General features: G+C 44.7%; 1 protein-coding gene across 22 annotated transcripts in view; it reads left to right on the top strand.

Annotated features, from left to right (window-relative positions):
- Positions 1-12,584, top strand: part of DST (dystonin) — a 486,590-nt gene that overhangs the window by 318,827 nt on the left and 155,179 nt on the right. For 15 of the 22 annotated variants that reach the window (XM_090034349.1, XM_090034342.1, XM_090034246.1 and 12 more), the window contains 7 exons: positions 219-368; positions 2,575-2,790; positions 4,208-4,354; positions 5,381-5,614; positions 6,701-6,853; positions 9,935-10,168; positions 10,448-10,726. In XM_090034349.1, the coding sequence (XP_089890475.1) occupies positions 219-368; positions 2,575-2,790; positions 4,208-4,354; positions 5,381-5,614; positions 6,701-6,853; positions 9,935-10,168; positions 10,448-10,726 (1,413 nt within the window). The remainder of the gene's footprint in view (positions 1-218; positions 369-2,574; positions 2,791-4,207; positions 4,355-5,380; positions 5,615-6,700; positions 6,854-9,934; positions 10,169-10,447; positions 10,727-12,584) is intronic. The other 7 variants (XM_090034292.1, XM_090034274.1, XM_090034333.1 and 4 more) reach the window with 1 other exon arrangement.

The raw sequence follows: 12,584 nt of genomic DNA, 5'->3' as shown, positions 1-12,584 counted from the left end.
GTGAGTAAAAATGGACTGTTATACATTTATACAATTATACATTCCATTTTAAAGGAATCACGTGTTGAATATGGGAAAACATTACTGAGCCAGGAAAAAGAACACTAAAGTGATAAATATAAAACAAATTGTAATGAAATCAATTTTTATATTTCTTTATTCCTTAATTTTATGCATGTTGTTTAGATAATATTTCTTCTTTTTTAAAACATTTTCAGTTGATCGGTGGAGTACAGCTGTGTTTAAAGTACACCAAGAAATTGCAACACCATTTGACAGTGGTTCAGGATATGAAATTCCACTTAGATAATCAGCAGCCCATTAGTAACAACTTGGAAATGCTAAAATCCCAGCTTGAACAATTAGAGGTAAGAGTGTTATATTGCTTATTTCTAAGATGCACGAAGTAGCATTTGGATACCTTGGGTGCGTTTAGGCAAGCGTGCATGTGCATCTTGCAGCGTGTCAAAGCCTTTCGAGATGCTGCAAGAGGCACATGCAATAACAAAAAAAATACCCTGGGCAAAAAAGTGTGCAAAAAAAAAATACCTAGGGCTCAAAAAAAAAATATCCATGAGGCAACTGGGGCCTCGGGTCCTCCATAGAGACACTCTGGCAGCCAGCCCCAGGGAGTTTCTATGGCTGGTCTTGCCCCACTGCTGAAGCATGCTGCCTGCCCATGCGCGGCAAGCAGTGATGCAGGCTGCAGGGATCTGGACCCAGATTCGTGCCAGGTAAGTAAGTGGTGGGGACTGGAGGAGGGGAAAGGGAACCATGGGGGGGTGGGGCATGCCTGGCCCCAGCCCCCACTCCCTGATTGCCCCCCTGCCTGGCCCTTGCTCCCCAATTGCCATCCCTGATCAGCCCCCCACCCAGCTCCAGCAATCTTGGACTCAACCCATGCTACCCCCAAAAAAACCCACGCTCACCAGTAGTAGCAGTGGCCGTCGGAGTCACTGGGGCCTCCTGGCAGAGGCCCCCTGCACAGCACGAGGAAGCGGGGGGCAGCGTGGACCGGTGTAAGCCACCTGGCACTGGTACTGCCACTGCCCCATCTCACAGGTGCAGCCTGGATTGGCAGGGTGCCATGTGGCTCTGTGTGCTGTCAGGCAGGTGGGGCTGCTGTGGCTGTCACCCTCCCCACACCGCTCAGCCTGAGTGGCCCCAGCTGCCTGATAGCATGTGGAGCCATGCGATGCCCTGCCAACCCAGGGGCAGTGCCAGTGCCAGTGCCAGGTGGCCGGGGCCAGTTTCCACTCCCCCCCACTGTGTGGGGGGAGCTCTGTCAGGAGGCCCCAGTGACCCCCTGTTGGGGGGCTCTAGGCCCCTGTTGGGTGGCTGCACCCTCTTGGGGGGCTATGGGCCCCATTGGGGGACCGTAGCCCCCACTGGGGAACTGTAGCGCCATGCGGGAGCAGTCCATGAGCTGTGAGGGGGGGCTGCTTACAAAGGCTACTGCCCCCCCCACAGGGCCCACATACCGCACACCTGGCCCCATCCCCCGCTGGCTTCCCCAGCTCCCCTGATAGCTGCCTCATCCAGCCCCATCACCTGCTTGCTCCCCCAGCCCTCCCAGTCATTTCTCCACCTGGTCCCAGCCCCCAGTCACTGCCCTACCCAGTCCCAGTGTCACTCAAAAAACCCCCACCCACACTCCGCAGTCACTGGCCATAGCAATGGCTGTCATGGCCCCTGGGACCTCATGGAAGAATCCTCCTGCATGGCAGGGGCAGTGGGGAGCAGCCCCAGCTGCCCGGCACCCGTGATGTCACTGTCAGACCACGTGGATGCAGCGCAGCTTGGCAGGGCGCCGCACACTGTCTGGGAGCTCAGGGCCACTGGGACTGAGCGGTACTGGGCTCTGAGTGACAGCTGGAGCCGCCCCGAGCTTCCAGACAGTATGTGGTGCCTTGTGGTACCTCATGGCGCCCTTCCGAGCCACGCAACACCCGCATGATCTGAGAGTGGCAGTGCAGATTCCAGGTAGCTGGGGATGCTGCCTGCTGCATGGCAGGGCTTTGCCAGGAGTCCCTAGTGGCCCCCATGGCCACCGCTACAGCCAGTGAGTGCGAGGTTTGGGGGTTTTTTTGTTTTGTTTCTGAGTGCCGGGACATACAGGCAGGCAGTATTCTTCAGCAGCAGGGCAAGAGACAGCAATACAGACGCTGTGGCTGGTTACCAGAGAGAGCATCTCTATGAAGGACCCAAGCATCCAGTTGCCTCAGGCTATGGCCCGGGACCATGTCTTGCACTGCTGTTTCATTGTGCGTTTTTTTACCCCTGGATATCCAGGGGTCTAAGTTTGCCACCGTGCTGTAAATATGCAGCACAGGGAACTTTTTTTTGTTTCCGCATGTGCATCTTGCCGCATCTCAAAGGAGTTTGAGATGCTGCAAGAGGCATGTGTGTGCTTGTTCGCATGCGCCCCTTGATGGTGAATGCTAGAAATAGTCCAAAGAGAAAGAGCACATTTGGTTCAAATTTTAAAATTAAAGTAATTAAATTACTTAATTAATTTACATTTAAACCTCTTTTTCTAAGTATATTTAATACACCCGATGTATATTTTTGCAGTCATTTGAATCAAGACTGGCCAGTTTTGCTGCTGTTCTAAAAAAAGATCTGAAGTTGACAGAGGAGTTTTTAAAGTTTTATCACAAAGATATTCCCAAAGAGCAACTTAAGGGGCTAAAATTAAGCTATGAATATGTGCAGAAGGCTTTTTATGTGGTCTGTGATATATCTTCAAATCTTGCAAAACAAATAGTCCTTGCTGTTGACACTGAAATGGTATGTACCTATCTAACTTTTTTGTTTCTTTGTTTACTTGTTTGAAGTAGTTCAACTTAAAAGGAATATTTTGTTTTGGTTTTATCTAAATAAAAATAAATGTTTATAGGTTTCCCTTGCCAAGCACGGTTTTGCCAACTGTGGTTTTGAGTATCCATGGTTAATATTCTGTAAACCATTTTGGGTATCATGGTATACAGTTTTGGCTAACCATGGTTTTCTGTAGCCATGCATCAGCCCACCAATGCCCTGGCTCTGCTCATGACTCCCCTTCCCCTGCTTCCCCAGCCAGAGGTGGCCCTCAGCCCTGCTGGAGGTGCATGCAGTGGCGGGGAGCTGCCCTACCCGCAGAGGCAGGTAACAGCACGCCCGCTTGCCACTGTTCCTTGCTGCCCTGCTTCCCTCCCCCATGACGCAACGTGATAGGGAGCAGAGAAGCTGCACGAGGATCTCCTCACCCACCGCTGCCCACCCTATACAGCTCTGGAAGTGCGCCTTCTGTGCCTGCAGCCAGTTTGAGGGGAGGAGCCCCATGCCTCAGCCCTCAGTGCAGCCCCGCGTGCAGGAGGTGCATCGCTAGGCCAACGCAGGGCAAGGAATGGCAGGCAAGGAGATCCCCACATGGCTTCTCTGCTTCCTGCCGCACCTGATTGTGGGGGAGAGAAACAGAGAGGCAGGGAACAGCAGCCCCGGCCAGGTTGGGTCGTGAGACAGTCTGAGTCCAGTGGCTCAGCCAGGGGTATGGGTGGACAGGCCACTGTGTCCCTCCCCTCCTCTTCCACCTCTCCCTTCCCCACCCCCAGGTAAGAGGCAAATGCACCAGGGGAGACACTGCTTCTTCACCCTGGGTGCGCTCCATCTCCGCCCGCTGGTACGTAACCCCTGTAACCTGTCTAAGTACCCCTAGGGGTACGCCTACACCTGGTTGACCACCCTGTGTATTAAAGGTAAGTAAAAATGATTTTTATACAAGTTTCCCTTGCCAACCATGGTTTTGCCAAACACAGTTTTGAGTATCCACGCTTAATATTCTATATACCATTTTGGCTACCACGGTATACAGTTCTGAATAACCACAGTTTTCCATGGCTGTGCATCAGCCCGCCACCTGCCATTTTTCCCATAAACATTTTGTTTTGCTTACCACAGTTTTGCCAACCACGGGAACTTTTAGGAACCTAACCCCAGCAGTTGGCAAGGTAAACCTCTACACTATACTGTACAGTATTTAAGTCCCTAACCCCATTGTTCCCATAAGCCTTTAGTTTTACCAGCCATGGTTTTGCCAACCATGGGAACTTTCCAGAACCTAACCCTTGCAGTTGGCAAGGGAAATGTGTATTTTCCTTCAGTTAGTATCAGCTTGTGGCTTATTTGTCTATGACACTCTAAATAAAGCTATAACTTCCCTTTCTAGTCTAAGCTTGCAGAACTGCATTGGGAACATCTAAGCAGACTTCAGAAGTTCTCAGACTGGATCAAAGAAAATAGTAAAATTGTGAATGACTTGATGGTGAATACAAGTGATATAGAGGATGTAAAGCAAAACTTACAACTACTTAAGGTAGGTATCATTTATGGTAAAAGGTAAAATAATGTAGGTATTTATTAAAAATTATTTTATACAGTTGCACTTTAAATTGCAACTATTTCATAGGATATATTGCTTTAAATGACAAGTAAACATGTATAATAAGCCAACATTAAAACATTCATCTGCCATTCCTTTCCTGAAACCCGTAAGAGGAATTTTGGCCAACAGAATAGATATCGTAGTGCTAGCTTTGCCTGTAATTGCGGTAACAGATCTGATCACGGCCCTGGAAGTGTTCTGTTTCAACCTCTCTTATTGTATTTATATCCTAATGCTGAAACTTCATTTTTCAATAAATTTTACATATATTTCTCAAGCATCTCTAAGTAGATACTTAGACACAAAATCAAGGAAAAAAATCAAGAATTATTCATTTAAAAAACTGAAATATTTCAGTGAATAAACCATGCATTTAAACACATATGTGAACTGTAAAATTAATGGTGACTATTAGGTTCAATAAGTTGACAATAAGTTTTCAAAATACATAGTAATTTAATTGTATAGCTGAAAATGAGAGGGGTTTTTCTTACATTATGGGTGTGGACAGAGCATGGCCACAAGGGTTAGAGAAAGGCAAGAAAGACAATATCTTAATTAAACACACTTATATTTCTACATCTTGAGATACTGCTTTTGCATCCCTGCATACGGTTTTTGCCAGGTAGATGAACTCAACTCTGGAGCCAGCAATTCAGTTCTACAGGTCAGTTAGTCCTCTGAAAAGTGAGGAGAGAGAAGAAAAGAAAAAGGTGTTGAGCCCTTACTTTTTTGGGCCCCTACATAGCAATCTTAGTGATCAGAAAGGCAATATTTCCACAAACTCAGCCAGTTGCCTGGTGGTGTTATATATTAATCCCATCTAAAAGTTGCCTCAAAAACATATCTAAACATGGGGCAAGGTACATAGGACAGTGATATTTTTCTAAAAAATATGCTCTGTCTGTTAGTGAATGTTTGTTTATTGTTGGTTATTTCTCTTTTCTTTATTTACAGCATGCTGCAAAAGAGGTTGCCTATACAAAAATGCAACTGGAATCCACTGCATTTGATGTTCAGTTCTTCATTTCTGAGCATGCCCATGATCTTTCCCCTAATCAGAGCAAACAACTGCTGAGGCTTTTAAATATTACCCAGAAATCTTTTCAGGAAGTACAGGAAGCAATTATATCTCATGTGGAGAGTTTAGAGAGTCTGTTACAAGCAGCACAAGATGTTGGTGATCAGAAGGTTTGCCTTTCTGTGTAAATGTGTGCCTAGTGTTTTATGCTATGGATGAGGAAATTTAATAACAATATATAACAATCGCATTTCAGAGAAGATTTGCTTGACAAACCTCCTCTATGGATTAAGCCTATTTTATACAATTTATTCTTTTTGCCCTCACAATTCTACAAAGGTAGTAGCAGTCAAAGTTTGTGAAGTGCTGTTCTGTTCTTTTCCTTTTGTGACCACAACTTTGAGTACTACGCTATTAGAAAAGTGGTCAAATACCTGAGTTTTCAGAAACCATGATGTACATAGATATGGCATGATCAAGCCTGTACTTTTTTTAGTATGAAGGAAAACTATTTATGACTATGCATAGTAATGAATAATGTAGTAATTGCAATTTTAATTTAATAACTATCAACAAGGCTGGCCAAGAGAATGCTTATAGTACAGTTTTACCTCCCTTTTTCATAGAAATGTAAATATAAACCTCAGAGAGTACCTCCTCCTCTCCTGTTTATGCATTCTGAAAGGTTACTTGGGAATCTGAGGTTTCTGAAAGATTATAAGTTTTCTCAAGTTTTCTTCTACCAGGCAATAGATAAAAATTGGTGAATGAGAGAGAACTTGGTAGCAGTCAGGAACTTGCATGTCTTGTTCCTTTTTGTTGCTCAAAAGGCCGGCAATTACTATTAGGTAACATATTGTGCATACCAACTGAGCTAACACAACAATCACAACTAACCTCTGTTTTAATATCCTTTTTCAGAATTAATTGCGTTTATCTCAGGTTTCAAGTGATTAAGAGATGTGGATTTTCGCTTCTGTCGTTTGGAGGTTTCATCTTTCTCGCATATGCATGGCCAGACTTCTTTTGGGCAGTTCCATCAATACATGGTCTCTTGTACTTACAGCATTTGAGAGGTTTATCCATAACTACAGTGTATTCACCTTGCTCAACCTGTGTACCACTGCTATCATGTTTACAGCATACTTTTAAAATGATTGCCTTGCACTATTGTACTCTAAATGTAGTTCATATGGGAGCTTCTAATGAAACTTATGCAAATTTTGTTTTTTGGTTGTTGTTTTGCTGTAATATAGGATGTGGCTGAACAGCAGCAGGAATGCAAAGAGAAATTGCAGGAAATATGTGATCTCCTGACACAAACAGAAAATCGGCTTATTGGTCACCAAGAAACTCTTGTTATTGGAGACAGCAAGGCTGAGTTAGAGCAATACCAAACTAAACAAGAGGTTTGTACAATTCTGTTCATTCATGCTCGTGAAAGAAGATTTAGAATCATAGAATCATAGAAAGTTACGGTTGGAAGGGACCTCAGGAGGTCAGCTAGTCCAAACCCCTGCTTAAAGCAGAACCGTTTGCAACTAGATCATCCCACCCAAGGCTTCGTCTAGCTGGGTTTTAAAAACCTCCAAGGATGGCACTTCTGCCACCTCTCTGGGTAAACTGTTCCAGTGCTTTAATACCCTCCTAGCAAAAAAATTCTTCCTAACGTCTAAACTAAACTTCTCTTGCTGGAACTTGAGACTGTTGCTCTTTGTTCTATCATCTGCCACCACTGAGAACAGTCTAGCTCCATCCTGTTGAGCACTCCTTCAGGTTCGAGAGAAGGCTGCTCTTAAATCCTCTCTGTCTTATCTTCTCTAGATTAAATAAGCCCAGTTCCCTCAGTCTTTCCTCATAAGTCATGTCCCTTAGTCCCCTTACCATTTTTGTTGCCCTCCGCTGGACTCTCCAATTCGTCCACTTTTTGGGTTCCTTATTGGGACCCCAAAACTGAACACAGTAGTCCAGATGTGGCCTCACCAGTGCTGAATAGAGGGGAATAATCACTTCCCTTGACCTACTGGCAACACACCTACCAATATAGTCCAGTATGCCATTAGTCTTCATGGCAACAAGGACACACTGTTGGCTCATTTTCACTGTAACCCCCAGGCCCTTTTTTGCAGAGCTGCTGCCCAGCCAGTCAGCCCCAGCCTGTACCAGTGCATGAGATTGTTCCATCCTAAGTGCAGGACTTTGCACTTATCCTTGTTGAACCTCATGAGATTCCTTTTGGCCCAGTCTTCCACTTTGACTAGGTCACTCTGAATTCTAGCCCTACTCTCCAGCATATCTACTACTCCCCACAGCTTGTTTTCATCTGCAGACTTGCTAAGGGTGCAGTGTATGTCATCTTCCAGGCCATTAATAAAGACATTGAACAAAACCAGCCCCAGGACCGACCCCTGGGGTACTCCACTTGATACCCCTGGGGTACTCCACTTGATACTGGTTATCAGCTAGACATTGAGCCATTGATTACTGCTCTCTGAGCCCAGTGCTCCAGCCAGTTTTCTATCCATCTTACAGTCCATTCATCCAGCCCATACTTCCTTAGTTTGCCTGGGAGAATGTTGTGGAAAACCATATCAAAATCCTTGTTAAAATCAAGGTACACCACATCCACTCGTCTCCCTGCATTCACAAAGCCAGTCATCTCATCATAGAAGGTAAGCAGTTTGGTCAGGCATGACTCAGCCCTGGTGAATCCATGGTGATTGTTACTAATCATCTTTGTCTCATTCAAGCACTTAGAAATGGATTCCTTGAGAATCTGCTCCATGATTTTTCCAGGGGCTGAGGTGAGGCTGACTGGTCTGTAGTTCCCTGGATCCTCCTTCTTCCCTTTCTTAAATATGGGCACTCTAGTTAAAACTTGAGTCCTGGGGGTGGGGAGAAAGGATGATTGGCATACAAAAAGCTTATCTTACAAGAGAAGATTAAAAGAATCTGGCTTGTTTAGCTTGGCAAAATGAAGGTTGGTGGGTGTCCATAGCTAGAAGAGAACCATGTAGGACAGGGTATCAAATTTCCATCCAGCCCCACAGGTGCTGCATGCATCACAGGTCCTGGACTGGCTGGAATAGGCACCATGTCCAACACAGTCCTGGTAATTCTGGGGCAGGTGCCATGTACAGTACACATCCCATGTGGCACAGTCCGACTGGAACAGGCTCCTGCTCCAGCTAGTCTGGGATTTGTGCTACATGCCCTCTGGCCAGACTGCGCTACATACGGCACCCATTCTGGCTGCTTCAGGATCCAGAGTACATGTACCTACTTGTACTGCACAATCTTTGAGTGGCCAGAATGGGCCCTGCCTATGGGACTGGTCTGGTGTGTGCTGTGCCCTGTGTAGGTCTGCTCAGGCCTAGGGGCAACACCAGGGCCCAGATGGCAGGCTCCACAGGCTGGATCAAGCCCTCAGGCTGTATGTTTGACACCCCTCATCCAGGATAAAAGACAATAGGAAATGCTGGCACAAGGACAAATAGGCATAAATCAGCTGTAAATAAATTGGAGTTGGAAATGTTGAGGGTGAAGTTCTGAAAGAGCCTTCAGGAGGAGTTATGGGAGCAAAAAAAAAAGTCTAACTGGTTTAAATATGGAGCATTATTGATTCCTGGAAGGAATTAAGGAATATATGATATGGTGACTGCAGTAGAGAGTACTGGATTGGATGAGCTAGAAGGTCATCCCAGCATACTTTCTTAAGATCTTAGGGGAAAAAAACATGTTTAAATAGCAGCAACTATAGTAATTCTGGAATGGCCTATTTTATTGATTTTAGTCTGAACTTCACAAAAAATTGGCAAGAACTGACTGTGGAAGAAGTTAGGAATAAGAGCTAGTCCAGGCTCTCATACTGGCCCTCCTACCATGGTGTTAACGTGCTTGATTTTTTGCAAGTAGAGGTATTGAAGAGAAATATCCAGCTAATGTATATAACACTTTGAGCAAGCTAAGTTTTACAGCAATCCAGCTGGCAGAGAAGGCTCTTCAGTTTGCATCAAGAAATCTGGTGCTATTCAAAGGGCAGATTCTAGTGCTGTGCAGCTTCAGGCACTGCCAGCTCTGTTTGTCAGTCCTGGTTGCTGCCCTAGAAGCTGTTATGCTTGCAGGGCAGCAGCCAGGGCTTCAATTACACCACCAGTTTGCCCACAGGGAAGGCAGGGGCAAGGGAGCATGGTCTTCTCCCCTAGGCGGTTGGGGCTGCCTGTCCCCTGCAGCTACCTCCAGCTGATACCCACATGGGGACTTAGTTCCTCTCCAGCCAGCTGCCTAAGGTACTTGTGCACCCCTCTCTTTGCTACAGTTTCCAGTGCTGCAGTTGAATGCCTGTTCCAGCTTAATTTACCACAGGTAACACGGGTAGGTGGGATGAAGATAAATTATCTTGTCTCTCTGGCTGAGGAGTTTCTGAGAAGTTTGAAGCAAAATACAGGTAAATAATTTACTTATTATTATTTGTTATTTTTCCCTACAAGGAGATACAGAAAGACATGCAGTTAAGTGCACAGGCACTGGCAGAGATTGTGAAAGACACTGAGATGTTCCTGAAAGAAAATGGAGAAAAGCTGTCACAAGAAGACAAGACTGCTCTTGAACATAAACTTAATGAAGCTAAGACAAAGTGTTTGCTGCTTAGTCAAAAGGCAGAAGAGTCCAAGAAAGAGCTGGATAAAGCTATGACAACAGCAATTAAGCAGGAAACAGAAAAGGTTCTCATGCTACCAGTTTACATCTTTATTTGAATTACTATAAGTTTTAATGGGACTAATCTTTCCACTTACTTCTGCTTTACTAATATGATATTAAGTAATATTTTACCTAGGTTTCCAGCAATTACTGCTTGGATGTTTTACAAATACAGTAAATTTGCAATATGTTAGTAAACAGCTTCAACATTTTTAAAAAACATTTTAAAATGATTGCACTATCTGCATTTGAAATTATATGAAAACTAAAAGAGATCCAAATTGTGAACTTTCTGTATGTAGGTTGCAGCCATAGAACAACTGAAAGAGAGTAAAAATACAATAGAAAATCTCTTGGATTGGCTATCAAATGTGGATAAGGAAGCAGAGCGTGGCAGGAAACATAAGCAGGCAATAGAACAGAATGGAATACATTATAAAGAAGGGGCTGAGAAGGCTTTGGAAGGAGAAGAGGATGATGTCAATGGTAACCTGTTGGAACTTCAACCAGCTGAAGTGCAAGTGGATGGCCTAGTAAAAACCACAGAAGATAATCTAAACCAGCAGTATCAGAAAGTCAAGGTACTGTATATTACCAATGACTAGAAATATTCAGGACCTGGATAATAAGGTGACAAGTCCCTGGGTGCAAATTCAGGACTAACTGAGGTCAGCTGAATTTTTTTCATTGACTTCAAAAGACTTTCATTAGGCATCTAAGAAATAATTTGTGTGCTTCTGTAAATATTCTGTTACTGTAGGGGGCATTAATGTGCCATTTACATCACAGGTACCACTGTTACTTTCTGTCGTAAGACTGGAGAAAAGCTGGAGTTTTCAGTAGTAAATGCTGCTATCCAAATGGATATCCAATTATGGCCATTCTTTTCTAGGCAGAAATGAATTCAACATGGTCTTTTTTTAAGTGCTTACTTTTGATAAATAAAGAACAATAGGTAGAGCCATGGTGCTATAATACTGCCACAGTTCTTACCAAAATCTTTCTAACAGTTAAATTATTCATCCTCTCATGTTTTCCCTTGGGCATGAATTACATACAGCTGCAGATATTTGAAGTTTGGGATTATTAGTTTATAATCTGTCACTTTAAAAGTGAGGCAGTGTGGGGCAATACCTCTGAAAACTTCTGCAGGAGCTGTAAAATACCACAGCAATTTTAAATTGGATGGATATTGCAGTCAGACCAGCTGGCACTGCAGTCAGACCAGCTGGCACTTAAAGATCATATTTGTTTATCACACCCTAATTTGACTTTAGATGTAGCTTTGCTCATCTGAAACCAAATGATCAGAGTAGCTTCCTTATAAAGCCTCAGAAAATGGAAATATGATCATGTCTGGTATCTACTAGAGCTGGCTGAAAAATGGGAAATAAAATTCCAAAAACAATGTTAATTGGGGGTTGCCTGTAGCAGGCTATTCTACAAGACATCTTGTTGTTGTTTCTGTGGTAAAGTGAAGTGTTTCAAAAACTGAGGTTTTATGAAAGGTTATGCCATAATTCAGATTGTTTGAGAATGTAGTTCTAACTTGTATGATTTACAAGTATTAACTTGGCTGAATTAATATTGCATGCATCATGAATCAGTTTTTTATGACAAAAAGACCAGCATTCTTTAAATAAAGATGTTTGATAAGTACTTTAAAACTATTAATTAAAACTGAAGCATGGAAAAATAAAATGAGGAATGACCAGGATAATGAGTAATTCAAAACATAAAAGGAAATATGTGTACTTCCCTTGATGTAATTGGCACTGTATACAGTTTGAATAAACAGTTATAGCATAGGCAACAGGTGAAGAAATACCTTAACATATAAAAAACTGTCTATATAAGGGGTTTTCAACCTTTTTTAACAAATGTACCCCTTCTGGTGGTGGCAGTCAGACGCAGCGGGGGTGGGGAGGCTCACATGAGGCAGCCACTGCCACCACCCACCACTCTGTGCCACTGCTGCCACCCACCGTCCTGTGTACACTGCCACCGCTGCCACCCACTGCCCTGCACCACCTCCATGCCCCACTTTTCCATGGCCAGTCGCATATACGGCTCCATGGGCTGCTGACAGGCCTTGTGCCCGGCCAATCATGCGCTGCCCATCAGCCTGTGGAGCCGCCGGCTGGGTGGTGCCTACGTGGCCCACAGTGGGGAGCAGCTGCCCTCACCCCCCTGACCCTGCTCCTGGGAGGCAGCAGTGCAGGGTGGTGGGTGGCAGCACAGGATGGTGGGAGGCAGTGGTGGCAACCGCCACATGTGAGGCCCTCTCCCCCCCCCGCCCCACATCTGTCCTCAGAGGGGCGCTGCTGCCTTCATCCCCCCGCCCCCGCCTTGCTCCATTCCTGCCCACCTGCGCATACCCTGTATCACCTTTCCAAGTACCCACACAGGTACACATACCCCAGTTGACAACCTCTGCCA

Source organism: Crocodylus siamensis, chromosome 1, assembly GCF_052110815.1.
Source record: "Crocodylus siamensis isolate JL-2025a chromosome 1, ASM5211081v1, whole genome shotgun sequence".
NCBI classification, from domain to species: Eukaryota; Metazoa; Chordata; order Crocodylia; family Crocodylidae; genus Crocodylus; species Crocodylus siamensis.
Note: the sequence above shows the minus strand (reverse complement) of the source record. Positions and strands in the feature narration are given on the sequence as shown.